The following is a 14467-nucleotide window of genomic DNA, read 5'->3' as shown; positions in this document are numbered from 1 at the left end:
AGGGTATCTTTCTTTTCACATGCAGCACGTAACCTTGCAATTTCATCTCGAAGTGAACTGTTTTCTTGCTCTAGGCGCTCCCAAGGTTGTGGTAGTCGTTGATGATGGCGTTGATGATACGGTTCTGTAGTGGAGGGTTGCGACGAAGACGATGACGGTGAAGAAGAAGAAGAGGAGGAGGAGGAGGGGGAGGAAGAAGCTCTAGCAAATGGTTGAATAGGGACAAGATCGGGAGATTCAGAGACAGGCAGGGTGGATAAGACGTTGGGCGACGGTAGCAGATTCGCAGGAGGTGGCGCTGCAGGAGGAGGGTGTGGATAAGCTTGTTCTGCTAGTGGCTGAGAGGCTGGATGGGGAATGTCCAGCTCTGGTATGAAGCATCGGCGTGGCGTTACCTTTTGCTGGTGCTGTCGATGATGATGTTGAGAGCTCACGTTCGTTTCATGGTTGACTTTTTTGGAGCTGGCGTTCGTACAGGCTGACCCGCCCTCTGCGCGCTGGTGTCTGTTCAGGGCATCTAAACGAGCAAAGGACCGAGAACACGATTTACATACGTAGGGTCGTTCTCCAGTGTGCAACTTTTTGTGTCGCTTCAAATCGTGCTGCCGGCGGAAATGATGGTTGCAGATCTCGCACTAGATAGTGTGTGTTGGTGTGATATAAACAAAACAAAGCAGTGGATGATTGGTGCAAAGCTTACCTGGAATGGCCGTTCTTGAGAATGGGTCGCCAGGTGCGACTTGAGATTGTGCGGACGAGTGAAGGTTTGATCACATTCACCGCACATAAAGCTTTTATCCGCATTTGCCGTGGTGCTGCTGCTCGTGTTACTCAACCGCTTATTAGCGCCATCGCTCTGTGCACCGCCTGAAATAGCGAAAATGACGCTGCCGCTGCTGCTGCCGCCGCCCCTACCACCGCTCCCATTACTTTCCCTCCTTGCTGATAAAGGTAGCGGAAATCCGTTGACTGGTGTTACTGGTGTCGGTAAAAAGTCTTGCTCGTCTTGATGATCATTGTTGAGTAGTGCTGGGATCGAAGACGGGTCATGCTTTGTGTGCTTGTTGTTGTCTTTTGGCGAATGCGAAGGTGAATAATAATGGTGTTTGTAAGAGTGATGCACCGCAGTCGCAGCAGCAGCAGCAGTTGTTGTTGTTGCTGCTGTTGGATGCAATGGAGGACTATCCATTATATTTGTCAATGACATGTTCGATCAACAACAAGTGGAGAAAAGCTCTCTCAGTAAAAGGGCGAGTGCTAAAGAAAGTATGTGTGAATAAGTAAAAGAAGAGTAGGAGGAGCAGCAGAGAAGAGAAGAGCGTCGTCGTGTTGGGCAGCACAACACAGCACGCGGAAAATGAGCTGTGGATGGCCCTTTGAGATTTTAGGATCCGCCCACTTTTTCCAGCACAAACTCAGGCCTCTTTTATGTTTTGCCTCTACACCGATTTAAACATGCAGGGTTCAGCCTGTCTCTGTGGCGACCGGCAGGAAGCCTGTCGTTTTAACGTAGACTGGAAATTTTGAGTCGATAATCTGCTCCTTTTTTGGGGATAACTGGCGAGGGTGAGAGGAGTAAGTGAAGGAGGTCAACAAGTTGGACCAGCAGGAGCAGCCGCAGGAAATTTCCAATCATGCTATTCGTTGTTTGGGTAACCCTGAGGCACCGCATTTGTGGCTTCTGAACTCGGCGGCGCCACAGTGTTGCCCGTCGCAATGATAATCGTGTAACGTTGAACAAGTCCTTTTCTTTTTGCTTTCTCTTGGGTCAAATGACTTGCGGCTTCATTACTCTCTTTCTAACATAAATGGAAGTCGCCAACGTTTCTGCCCTGTCCCTCGTTATCTTGGGGCGTGTGTGTGCGTCGAAACCTTTTCCTTTTGTTGCCACCGCCGGAATATGTACACGCCATCTTAAGTTTCTTTTTTTAAATCGTGTACTCTTACTTGAGTGCTAAGCACGCACATGAATGCAGTATATATCCAAAGGAAAAACACAAAGAAAGAGCTCCTGTATGCATGTTTGCTTGCATGCGGGTATACGCTGCGTGGCTGAGAGCTACATACATCTCGGGCCAACTCCCACCCGGGAGGACGGCAGTTTTTTCAAACATGCTGGAACTCCATCGAGCGGAAAAGGTTTATAGCAGTAGGGGTACCATACTATGGCAGCACGGAAGTTGCGTTAACAGCTTCTTTCTAAATCACGTGGCTTGCCATCATAGAATAAACACCTCAAACTTACGCCCGAAGCACCGCTTGTACATAACCACGCTACGACGCGAGTGTCTAGATTTGACTACTTATGCACAGCCAAACCAATCAAGTTATCATCTAGCACATAGCAAGTTTACCATGAAAACATAAGAAGAGGTTAGTATCTTGATGTTCGTATTATAGCCAAATTTCGGGGCATTACAATGCGACACTACTAAGCAGCCAACTCTAGGATCTGACTAACCACCAGAGATGATAAGAAAATGTTCAGCAATCAACGTCATTATGATAAATGTATACCTTGAAAGCCACTGATACCCTCACACAAGTAAGCCGAGGTAATTAACCAAAGCAGACGCCATAGTGTCAGCCAGCATCTATTGTCAGATTCATTTTAGTACAAGGGATCCCGTATTGCCTTTCTATTCCGTGGTTTCTCGGACCTTGACTTTTGTCAGTAACGTTCTTCATAATAAAATAGGCAATGATCTACAGATACGCGTGCTATGATGCATTCTTTTGTGTAATCGAGCCTTTTCATTTCATTCGACAAATCATCTACCACTACTCGTCCACTTGTTCGTTCAAAAAGATCACATGGGATCTAAAATTGACAGGAAAAGTAAGTGATTGGTGGCAGTTTTTGACGATGGCAACTAGTTTCACTGATGTTTCTCTTGATAATGTATCATACGCTGGCATATCCTGAAAAGAACCTGCATATAATATTAGCAACTTTTGTGATACATCAAATAATACTCAATATTTCCTAGTATGCACCTATAAATAACATTCCCATTAGCATTCAACGTCATTTATGCCTGCAGATCAAGCAACCATTGACATATCTATTTATTGACATGGTCCTTTTGTTTGTTGACTTTAAGAGGAGGGACTAATACTTAGCATTCAGGCAACACCGTAAACCTGAGTTGGTCTAGAATTTGAAGAAAAATACCTACGATACCGACAACCATCATAAACCTCGTTTTTTTACAGTCATGTCAGAATGAAAAGTCGCTGATTTTGAATTGGATGTCGTGTCCAAAAAACTGCGTGCCCAACTGATGTCGACTGATCCCAAAATAAAGGCGTGTTCACGTGTTATCATGCATACGCGACGCGCGATATGGAACAAGTATTCATGATATATGAGATAGGAAATGCGACAGGTTTATTGTAGTGAGTGGTAGGTGGGGCAAGGAAGGATAAATCCAGAAAACAAAGGTGAGGGTTGTTATATGAAAACAAGAAGAAAAAAAGGGTGAGAAGGATATTTATTGTACAGATTTGTTCACAGCTGGTGGGTCTCTACATCGATAGGAAGGAGAAGCCCTACTATGGCACGGCGCTATTGATGAAGTCGCTATTGCAACGCACAAGGGCCCGACAAAGCGCTTCACTCTCACTTAGGGCGTCCCGGGCTGCATCACAAGACTGACGGCGAACAGGACGACACCAGTCCGACGCTTCCTTGGCCAAGATTTACAAGATAAAGAAAACAGAAAGAAATACGCCTTGGCTCTTTTTCTGGGGAGTTGCTCTACGATACGTCACAGATAAGAAAAGTCACAGTCTGGGATTATCTGCTATCAATGACATTTGAGGTCTTTTTGTAAAAATCGTTGAGCATCTTTCACGTTAGCCGGGATTCTGACAGACTGCTCTAAATGAGCTTCAAGTTTACTAACTAAATTTTTTCTGCACATTTCTCGACAAAGCAATCAACCGATCATATCTGTCACTGTGGCTCAGATCGCAATGGGCCATGTCCAGTGCATTCTCACAGTGTTCGCCGTAGAATAGGCAACATATGTTTTAACCATGTGTATTTGAATATTACTGCTGCAGCAGTTTGCTTACTTTGAAAGCTACGGATAGTTTGTTTCCGTAGACCCTACTGCGCCTACAATTTGCGTCTGTGGCTCGAGCACTCATCGTAGGCGTAATCATAGAGAATGCCCACTTAGCCCTATCAACCGCGGTACTGTCTACTTACTAATTTTTGGTCATAATGCAATTTTCGCTGAAGATTACTGATAATCCTCCTCCTATACTCCCTATAGCTACTACCTCGCCACCATCACCTGCGCCTATGATCAACAATTCGCCTCCACCCACTTCTCCTGTTGTCTCTGCCTCACCTTCACTAGGGTTTCGGGTTTAGAGCGTGGGACGCCTTAACGGGAGGATCTCTACCCTTGATCCTCCTGAACGATGTCGCTCTTTACAAGCTTATCGGAAATTATCCGCTCGCTAACTATGCCCCGCCTATATCTATTCATCTTATCATGTTACCCATCACGCCATATATTTTCCCATCTTTCTGTGTTGATCATATGTCTCAGTCCCACTATTATCATGTATGCTTTCTTATACTCCCTCCAATATACAGTAGTAGCTCCTTACCATCTCATTGCTATATTTTACTTATAATGAATGCTAAGTCAGAGGACCGTAGCTAGCATTCAAGGCCCTCTTTGTGGTATTATAGCCCAGAGTGACTTGTGTTGCTAGGTTGGATAGCACCAAGATACATGTCCCCCGCATGCAGATAGCGCATATATATATTCTATGGTTCTCAATCAACTGAACAATGCTCTCTTTTTCTGCTAATTTTCCTTTTGCCACCGTTTTGGCAACCGTTACGAACACGAGCGAACTCAAAACGTAATATCAAGAGAAGCCACACCGATCGTTATAAGAATGGTCTAATATTTACGGATATTATTGTAGTCTTTACAGTATTAGTATATATCACTTGTATTCTGCTTTAAGTCGTAAAAGCTTGTATTTGATTCGTTCATGGTATCTACTCGTTCCTCTCGTCCTAGTATATGATTACATGCAATACGTTCCTCATTCGTTATCTATTTATTGCTAGACCAAATCGCCTGTCTTTATATCTTACGGGAAATTTATGAGTTGGAACATCGCAGTTACAAGATAGGCCAAGGCTCCAGTTTTTAAAGCCGCAGTGGAAGAGTTGACACAGAAGCGTCTATAATCAATGCTTACTATCTAAATACTGGTTTTTTCCTCTTTCAATCTTTGATTGAGCTCTTATTTTTGGCAGACTTCATTTTTATTAGCGAGTGTTTATTTTAAAATGCTTTAGCATATAACATCAATGTCGGAAAGTATGATTACAGAGGGCCCTCTTTATATGCCTCAACATGATAACATTTAATCTATTAAACATGAGTATTACTAGGGGCACTCCAAAAAAGTGCTTGACAATCCATTTTTCCTCAAATAAACCAAATAGATACAAAAAAATAAACAGTTGCTCTATAAATATACTAACAAAGGATTATTAAATGAAGAAGAGTATTTGAAGTGTTGCAATTGCCATGATGGCGTAAGTTGTAGGCGTTGATAAACGTAGAAGTGTAATCAAAGAAACACAATTTCCATTATAAAAAGTAGATATGTAGCTATTTAATATACAAGTTAAAAGTTGAACGTATTGCTACGTTACCATCCATCCTGTTCCTTCTCAAATTTACAGCATGCTTGATAATACTGACTATACCAGTTACATGAAAATTCATCGTCAAATTACTGGGCACAAGCTGTTTACTCAACCGAATCAAGACTCATTGTTGTATCCAGAGGATCGGGACATCAATTAAATTCCACAAGGACAATTTCTCTATATGAATAACTAGTAATAAGAATATTATGAACTGTCTCTTTCTCTCGTAATAAAAACTTGACCGTTAAGAGTCTCACGAATTATCTCGTCCCATTTCCGATCCTCGACAAAACACTCATTATCGGAAACAGTGGCTATCGCATACGTTTTCATCAAACAAGAACTAGAACAATCACCACTCTTCGGCTTCGAAGAAAGAAGATATGTGCGGTTGCCAAGGAGATGCGTTAAAAGCGAATCCGAGCCAATACTTAACATGGATCTTTTGGATCAAGATCATCGGTTGGCAATATTAGTTATCTGAAGGAGTATTTGATAATTATCATACTGCTAGTTTAAATGTTTGTTTTATTTATGGAAGGATGGATTGACCAGCGCCATAAGGCATACGCTCGCTTCCCTGCGATACGAAATTGTCGATGCTTGAATGGTAATTTTACAGAGGGGTAGTAAGACAATAAGAAAGTGGGAAAATAAATAGAAAAAATGGCAGAGGAATGTTTAAGGTAATCACAGAATGAGCGGGAGAGAGCGAGATGATATAAGCTAGAAGCAAGGTGAGAATTGGATTACAAAAGTAGACGTATATATCAGTAGTAGTGAACATGTAAAGGTGTCCACCATCCTTATTGGCCATTGTCGTAGCAGCAGCAGGGTGTTTCAATCTACATCCTCATGTCTCTCCGTTGCATCACCGGGGCGTATATACATTATTGAACTGAAACGAATAACTCATCGCTGGAAAGAAGGACACATGAAAATCACGACAGAACAATGAAAGATTTATGCATCTGTATGACGCTTTAAAAGCTTCTGCGATGTGTTTTGACATTAATCATCCAAAACGATATCCAAGCATATCCAAGCAAAACTCGTGATGAGTGATATACGACTACCGGCATAACATTCAAGTCCTATTGTGGATAATAGAGTGAAAGATATACATCTGTATGACGCTTTGATAGTTTCTGCGATGTGTGTTTGACATTACTCATTCAAAACGATAACTAGGCAAGACTCATAATGGGTGATATACGACTACCGACATAACATTTAGGTCATATGGTGGGTGATAGAGTAAGTGTTATTGTGACAAATAGCAACAAGAACACAACAATGATGTAGTGTATTCACGGACCTACAAGTCTGTTGAGGAGGCTGTGCTTAGCAGGTTACGGCTTCGGAATGTTTGCTTATTGTTTTTAACTCGGGCTGCGTACACGTCTGAACCAAGGAAACAGGTGGGTATGACTGCTACTACTACAAGATACAGCCCAAGAGAACATAGAGCGAATAAGAAGTCGTATTGAAAGCGTACATACACAAAAGAAGGCAGTAGTGAAGAGGCTATGGAAGGAAAGCGTTTAATCAGCAGGAGAAAGGGCAATGCATGGGTTTGCTGCTGTTTGGAGAATGGTGATTGTGTGTATGTGTGAGAGAATACAGACCCAAAAAAAAAGAGCGGACAGGAGATGGAACGTTTTCATCAATCAAAGCTGTGACATGCACTTCAGTGCCTCTGTCACATTATAAAAATCAATCAAAGCTGTGCGTCTTCCCTCAATCTTCTCATCTCTCTTTCCTTCATCTTCCACTTTCAACCCTTGTTTTACTCTACTACTACCTCTTGATCTCAATACCCAAACAGTGCTTTGAGCAACACATTACGCACACTTGTACCCAATATCTCTTTGTCTATAACTTCTTGTAAAAATACCAGCACAAAAAATGTGGAAATATCTCCTTGGCAAGGTTTTCGTGACCACCGGCGGCAAGGCTCAGAACCAACAGCAAGCGACTAGTGATAGTTATACGACAACGATGGCGACAGCGGTCGAAGCACGACCTAGTCAACCTAGTGGTCTGATGGGGCTGCTCGGCATCTTTGGCACCATGAAGCGACAAATTTTCGGCCCCTGCTATGATCCGTACCAGCGGGACCAGGTAGCACAAAAAAAACAAGAACAAGAAGAAGCGCGTGACGAGCGACCAACCAAAGGATGTTGGTCTCTTACCTCATTGATCGTGAACAATATCTCCACCATGGCCTATGAGCTCTTTTGGAACACAACATCAGCACAACCGCCGGTAGCGGTAACAAGTTTCAACGTAAAACAGCAACAGCATCACCATTCGCGACGTCACTCACTCTTCCGTGGCCGGGATATTGACTTTACACATTTCAAGACATCGTCCGCTTGGGAAAACAGAATGCAAGAGGCCGAACGGTCGATTCGTGGTATTTGTTTGCAAAGCCAACAACAGCAACGAGAGCACTATGACATTTTAAGAGATCCCTCGGCATGGGGCTTGCTTCCAGGTGTAGCCGAGAACTACCGACTTGCGGTCGAAGAAGAGGATAGCAGATGGGGCCTGGTGGACGAGAAAGATCTCGAAGTCTGCTTCTTGGTATGTATCTGTCTTTTTTTCAATATATCACATCTTCTAACAGCAAGTCTTCCCTTCTCACTCAAACAAACCGTGCTGTTTTGCTGCTTTCATAATATCATCAAAGGCACCCATGCCACCTCCGGAACCCAAACGCACTTACATTATCATCCGAGAAGTACCTACACCACCAGCTGTACCCGTAGGCGTACCTCACTATTACCAGCATCCACGCACTTATCGTCATCTTTTTCATGAAGCAGTAGTACTATCATAGCAGTACTAAAATAGGAAACCTTAGCCTTTTTCCTTCTTCTTTGTTAGATCCCCTCTTCTTTGCATACAATTTATTTTAGGACTTTATTAATCAATTCTCCACACGTCCACATCTGCACATACACACACACGTCCAATTAGAAACGCCAGAAGATCTATCAATCAATCAAAGAAACAGAAAAACCGAAACTACTGTAAAATTATACTTAGCTTTAATCTTTTCTTTACATATAATACCAATCAGCAAGAGCAACATACTGTACGTAAAATTCTGACTCTTTAATTTCATATCCACCCCATTCTTCTTAAGTTTACAGTATCATATATGATATTGTGTTGTAATGAGGAGAAAGCTGTGTGTGTATGTATGTAATGAGTGCACTATGTGCCACTCGTAGTAGTATACGAATCGGCCTGCCAACCCGCCTTCTTGTCTCTGTTAGCTGAATGTCTGCCTAGTAACAGCTCGGTTCTGTTAGAAGGCACTTGCAGTACATATCAAGTTTAGTTCGGGTCGTGTAGTAAAATACGAATTGGAATATTGTACAGTGTCTCTTGAGAAGCATATACGTAATTTGAACGATTCACATGGCCAGACCGCTATCTGGTCATTTACCAGTAGTAGTCGGGGCACAAGTAAAGCTACACAGCATTCAGGCGAATACGTACAGTAGCCGCTCGCTAAGCCGATCACTTTTCAGAATTACCGACCCGGTAAGCAGTGAATATCGAGCTTGCTCGGTAAGCCGATCACCGATCATTTCTCTGTGACATATCGGCTTATATAGACCAATAAAATCATAGTATTTCATCTCTTCATATATCTGAGACATGCGGGAGTCGAACAAGCGACCAAAATGGTTACTGTGTATATAGTATTAACAGACGAAGACCCCACTCATTATATCGGGCATCGAATTCGATAAGCCGATTATTCGCTAAGCCGATCACTTTTGGGTCATGACCGAGTTGATATTATCGCTATTACACTTTTGAAGATTGAAGACAAATTCAGTGATTTTACGATTTATTGAGAGACAAAAGAATAAACTGGTGCATTGCTATTACTACTTGTACTAACAATACTATTGCATTTCTCATATATGAACGAGTAAAAATTGAGCATCATCATAAGCTAATATAGCCCATGCGTTTTTTTCCTTTCTTTCGTTCCTCAGACTCCTTCTTCCTTTCGTTCCTCAGGATCGACTTCTTCTTCCTTTCGTTCCTCGGGATCAACTTCTTCTTCCTTTCGTTCCTCGGAATCAACTTCTTCTTCCTTTCGTTCCTCAGGATCGACTGCTTCTTTCTTTTGTTTCTTCGTATCCACTTTTTCGGCTGTCGATGCTGCTGGTGGCGCTGTTGTTGTTGGGGCTTGAGCTGACGATGACGACGAACCCGCATCCGCAGCCGCAGGCGAAGAAGATGTTGTTACTGAGGGTGATTTTCTCCCGCCTTGTCGATTCAACCGTATGTATTCAGAAGCCTGAACAGAAAGCTGATGTTTCATCAGGACTAGATAGTCGGCAAGGGGGTCTTCCGGGAGAAATATAGGATAAGGAGGTGGTGAAAGACAGTTCTCTAAATCTTGGGTAAAATCGAAAAGGTTTTCCAAAAACTGGTAACGATCACTGATCATTGATAATTTTTTGTTGGCGACCTTAAAATCCTCATTGGAGAGCTTGATGACTGTTGACAGAGTGGCTAACCAAGGAAGTAGTCTATGACATGTACAAGTTGCTTACCTATGAGTGGTTTCCTTGTTCTTCCTCGTCACGTAGTAACAATAGCATTTTGTCATGAATTATACGTACGTTTCCGCGACCTTTTTGCTGTCCAGAGTCGGCGATGCACTACCCGATCCGCGGGCTCTGGGAGATCTCTCCTCTTCTCCTTCCTTGTCGCCACGGTCCACTTGCTCGTGCGCGCGCTTGGAGCCTGCCCGCGACGGGAATTGCTGCTCAGGAGTACCTGCATTAGATTATTTGATTTTCTTTGTTAGTGAAAAAGGAAATCCCGTTGTTTGACGTTTCATTATAAACATTGTTGAGTAACACAAAGTGAACGATGAGACATACCAGAGGCAGAAGAGGTTGATAGTTCGCCAGATCCTCCTTCAATTGTTCAGAATGGAGTCGTGTTAGAATTAAGCTGGATTTTATGTCAGCAGCAGCATCCATTAAAATAATTGTACATACCTTGTCCCGGAACTGCGCGGCCTTTCCATTTGTCGGCGCGGCTTCGTTGCTGCTGAGCTCCTTTACCAGACTGACTTTCTTGGGTACGCTCTTGCTGTCCAGAATGCCCTTCACCCGTCTGCTCTTCAAGGGGCTGTCCTTCACGCTGTGGCGATCCAGGTTGCTGTGGAGTTGGTGGGCTTGCAACCTCTTGCTGCTGAGGAGAACTTGCTGACTCTGGCGTTGACTCTTGCGATGGAAAATATGCCATTTCAAGAGGATGAAAGACAGAAAGAGACGTTGGTGAGGCAAATAGATAGATGTAGAGTAGGTATATAGAAGGTGTAGTGTGTATATTATGAAATCGTTTTGCATTTGATATGCCAGTATTTATATACGGAGAGAAAGACGTCGAGACAATAGTACTGGCTTCTGGTAATAGCTTCGGGTATCGAGCAGACTCTTTGTTTTCAATTTATACCATGCAAAAGAGACGTGTTCCTTCTCGCTATTGTAGGAACTAACAAAGAAGCATATGCAAAGATTCGTTTTTCTGTTATCGTTAAATACTATCACAGCCTTTCAAAATGGGAAAGACCGCAGGATCCCTCTCTGTTGAACAGAGAGTAAAACCATATGCTTTCATTGTTATTGCGACCTTGTTTGTAAAAAAATAGAAGGAGTATATGTCGAAAACAAAGAGTAAAACAATATGCTTTTATTCTATTGTGACCTTGTTTGTAAAAATAGAAGTACTGTAGTATATGTCGAAGATTGGAAAAAAAACGAGCCACTGAGCACAACGATGCTACTCACTGATTGAGCTTTAGACTACATGCAGCTGTTGGTCGGCAGATTGAGCGATACATGCTCTATTATTGTTTAATATATAAGTCTGTTTTAGAATGCAGCACAATAAGGTCGATGGTTGTGGGCCATTGCTCTTCTCCTCCATTGGTTAGCCCTGCGGCGGCCTTGTCCCCATTGTCGTCGTTGTTACACAGAATAAACAATTTCTTAACACAATGCTAAATTTCGAGATTGGTTCTGGGCAAAACTTTACGCAATACCGCTGGGGTGTGCTATACTCCCATAATTGTAATGCCCGTGATTGCCCTCGAAGGGTGGGCAGTCTGTTGCGTTTTCGATTATGCGTACTGTCCATGGTAAATTCTTGCAGGGCACTGCTGAGTACATGAACATTTCTTTAGTCTTCTTTACTCCTCCAGCAAAAATTCGAATAATCTAGCAGCAGTTGTACAGTGGTCCCCCGCTTTTTGCAGCAGCAAAAGTGGGGAATTGCAAAAAGTGAGGATGAGTAATGAGATGTTATACAGACTGAGTCTATTATGTTAATCGAGTGTCAATGATAGTAAGCCAATTAAAAGATATCGGTGCTGTGCTGAGGCCACTTATTATAACTCAACTCTTATATAAAAGGCTGTCGTCAAGTGCTTCCTGTTGTGAAGCAGGGTAAACGGTCCGAGATAGTACAAAAAACTATCCGTGTAACTAAAATTTGGTTGCAGCAACATGTTCAAGTCTTACACATCACCACTAATATGCGCGTGCGTCAGGGTGGCCCTTATGCCGTTTGTATTTGCTCATATGATACCCTTCTTGCGATTAGTAATGGGCAAGCACCTTACACTGTTGTATTTTTCAATTTTCTGAAGAATGGCGGATAGATGCAAATGACATTACTTTACTCAATGATTTCATCTACCCATCCATTCGATCCTTTGACCCTTTTCCCGAGCACTATCATGGGCGCGCTATTTTGACGGCAAAAAATGTCGACGTTGACGAGATCAGCATACAAACGTTTCCCTGCTGAAGGGCGTGAGTATAGGTCTTTGGATCGAATTGTCGACGCCGATGATCCTTCCTACGCCCAAGCCAACTATCCTGTTGAAATTTTGAACAGCTTGACTGCCAGTGGAATTCCCTCGCAATTTATGCAGCTCAAGGTCGGTATGACAATGGTGCTCTTGCGCAACATCAATCCGGATGCAGTCTATGCAATGGCACAAAACGTTTTGTCACCCGCCTTCTCGACCACTCCATTGCTGTTAAGCGAATTGACCAAGGACACGCAGGCCGACTTCACTATCTTCCTCGCATCCACATGTGCACGGCAGAAGGTGATTATCCTTTCATCCTTACTCACCGCCAATTCCCTGTGCGCCCGGCATTTGCTATGACCATCCACAAAGCACAAGGTCAAACTCTCGAGCATGTCGGCATCCGTCTTTGCGAGCCTGTCTTTGCCCACGGTCAATTGTATGTACCAGCCCTAACAATATCCGTGTTGCCATCGACCTTGAGCGTGTCACCGACCCCACCATACTAATGGTGATCTTCTGCATCCTTCTATATACTTACTTTATTATAAGTGGAGCACACATATCAGATTTTGACAATACAGGACTTTTTCATTAGCTATGATTGAGAATCGCTGAAGAAGATAGTGTTCTTCTTAAGCAGGCTAAGATATATGGTAAATGAGAAAATGGCAGACGAACACACACATCGCTATTTAGCCGCAAAAGACAAAATATGTAACTACACTATGATATCTCTTTTCTCTGGATAGTTTTCAGCCAATAAGGGATGGTAAAAAGGAGTCATGCAGTGCTTAATCACATTTGATGAGCACGATCATGATTCTTGTTGTTTCGACGATAATAAGTGTGTACGAAGGAGCGCTTATATAAAGCAATGCTATGATAAAGCACTCAAATGCATAATTTTATTGATGTAGCGCGTAATCCACAATTGGTTTTCTAAACGCATCAAGCGCTACTGACGTGGTGTGGGAGTGTTATCTATGCAGCCTTACCTGAAATAAAGCATATAAAGAATAACTCACAGTCTGTTTCAAGTTGATCGAATGTGTTTCATAATCCATTGCTTATTAAAGTTGGAAAGCCGTATGTATATAAGAGGGTTCAAGTTGTAAATATATACCAGCTCGATTATAAGAAGTTCTAGGTCTGGTTTGGTGAAATGAAAAAAGTGACGAGCAAAAACTGAGAACTGCAGAAAAGCTGGAGACCCGCAATACTTGTAGAGCGTATGCCTATGGGGATATGATCACTTCTTTGCGGTACGTATATTTAAAAAATAGTGTGGTCTGGCGCCATGTCTGAAAAAACCCCCATTGGAAAAAAGACAGGCCTGTGTGGTTATATTGTATATACACAAATTGGGGATTGATGCATAAAGGTAATGCTATAGGGGTGATGAGTGGTTCTTCTTCTGTTATTGATGCGTTCCGTGTAGGGCTTCTTCGGGCGCTGGTTCGCCATCGCCGTACTTCTCCTCCTCATGAATTAGCTGATCGATCTTGCGGAGGACATGTAGTAGTACTTTAATAGTCATCTTTTTTCCCATTTACCACGAATCAGACCAGCGTCGGAACGTGGTAGGTTGTTAAGGATGTAGTCGAGTTCTTGTTCCTCGTTATAGAGGCAAGGTATCGCTCCAAATGCATCCAATTGCTCTTGTCGTAGAGTGCGCAACGCTGGGCAAGTGGCGTAGTATTCCCTAGAGGCCGTGTCAGCGCCGCATTCACAGGCCTTCAACGAGTATAACGGTAGCCAGTTATTTGGACCATCCGGTGCCGTTCCTTCAAGGAGGCCGCTAGGTATAGCACGGGGTCCACCATACGCTGTGGTCGGAGACACCGGGTCGTCTTAACTTTAGAACGGCGGCAGGCAAGCTTGTCGTCCCGTTTCTAAGCTCACGA

The 14467-nt window shown here is 43.0% G+C and overlaps 3 protein-coding genes across 3 annotated transcripts; 1 reads left to right on the top strand and 2 right to left on the bottom strand.

Annotated features, from left to right (window-relative positions):
• Positions 1-500: 500 nt before the first annotated feature.
• BDB00DRAFT_776163 (uncharacterized protein) lies at positions 501-787 on the bottom strand (the record flags this gene model as incomplete). The annotated part of the gene is made up of 2 exons (XM_053120263.1): positions 501-635; positions 701-787. Coding segments are annotated over 2 exons (222 nt in total), but the record flags the coding sequence as incomplete, so codon positions are not given.
• A 6979-nt stretch (positions 788-7766) lies between these two features.
• Positions 7767-8906, top strand: BDB00DRAFT_859928 (uncharacterized protein; the record flags this gene model as incomplete). Its single annotated transcript, XM_053125964.1, is given in 4 exon segments — positions 7767-8148; positions 8209-8284; positions 8391-8455; positions 8468-8906. Coding segments are annotated over 4 exon segments (596 nt in total), but the record flags the coding sequence as incomplete, so codon positions are not given.
• An 807-nt stretch (positions 8907-9713) lies between these two features.
• BDB00DRAFT_943542 (uncharacterized protein) lies at positions 9714-11218 on the bottom strand (the record flags this gene model as incomplete). Its single annotated transcript, XM_053129449.1, has 5 exons — positions 10738-11218; positions 10618-10653; positions 10354-10510; positions 10285-10308; positions 9714-10260 (listed from the first exon to the last, which is right to left on the bottom strand). The coding sequence occupies exons 1-5, from the start codon at positions 10985-10987 to the stop codon at positions 9714-9716; spliced, it is 1014 nt and encodes a 337-aa protein (XP_052972777.1). The 5' UTR covers positions 10988-11218.
• Positions 11219-14467: the final 3249 nt, after the last annotated feature.

Source organism: Zychaea mexicana, assembly GCF_025766255.1.
Source record: "Zychaea mexicana strain RSA 1403 chromosome Unknown BDB00scaffold_181, whole genome shotgun sequence".
NCBI classification, from domain to species: domain Eukaryota; kingdom Fungi; phylum Mucoromycota; class Mucoromycetes; order Mucorales; family Lichtheimiaceae; genus Zychaea; species Zychaea mexicana.
Note: the sequence above shows the minus strand (reverse complement) of the source record. Positions and strands in the feature narration are given on the sequence as shown.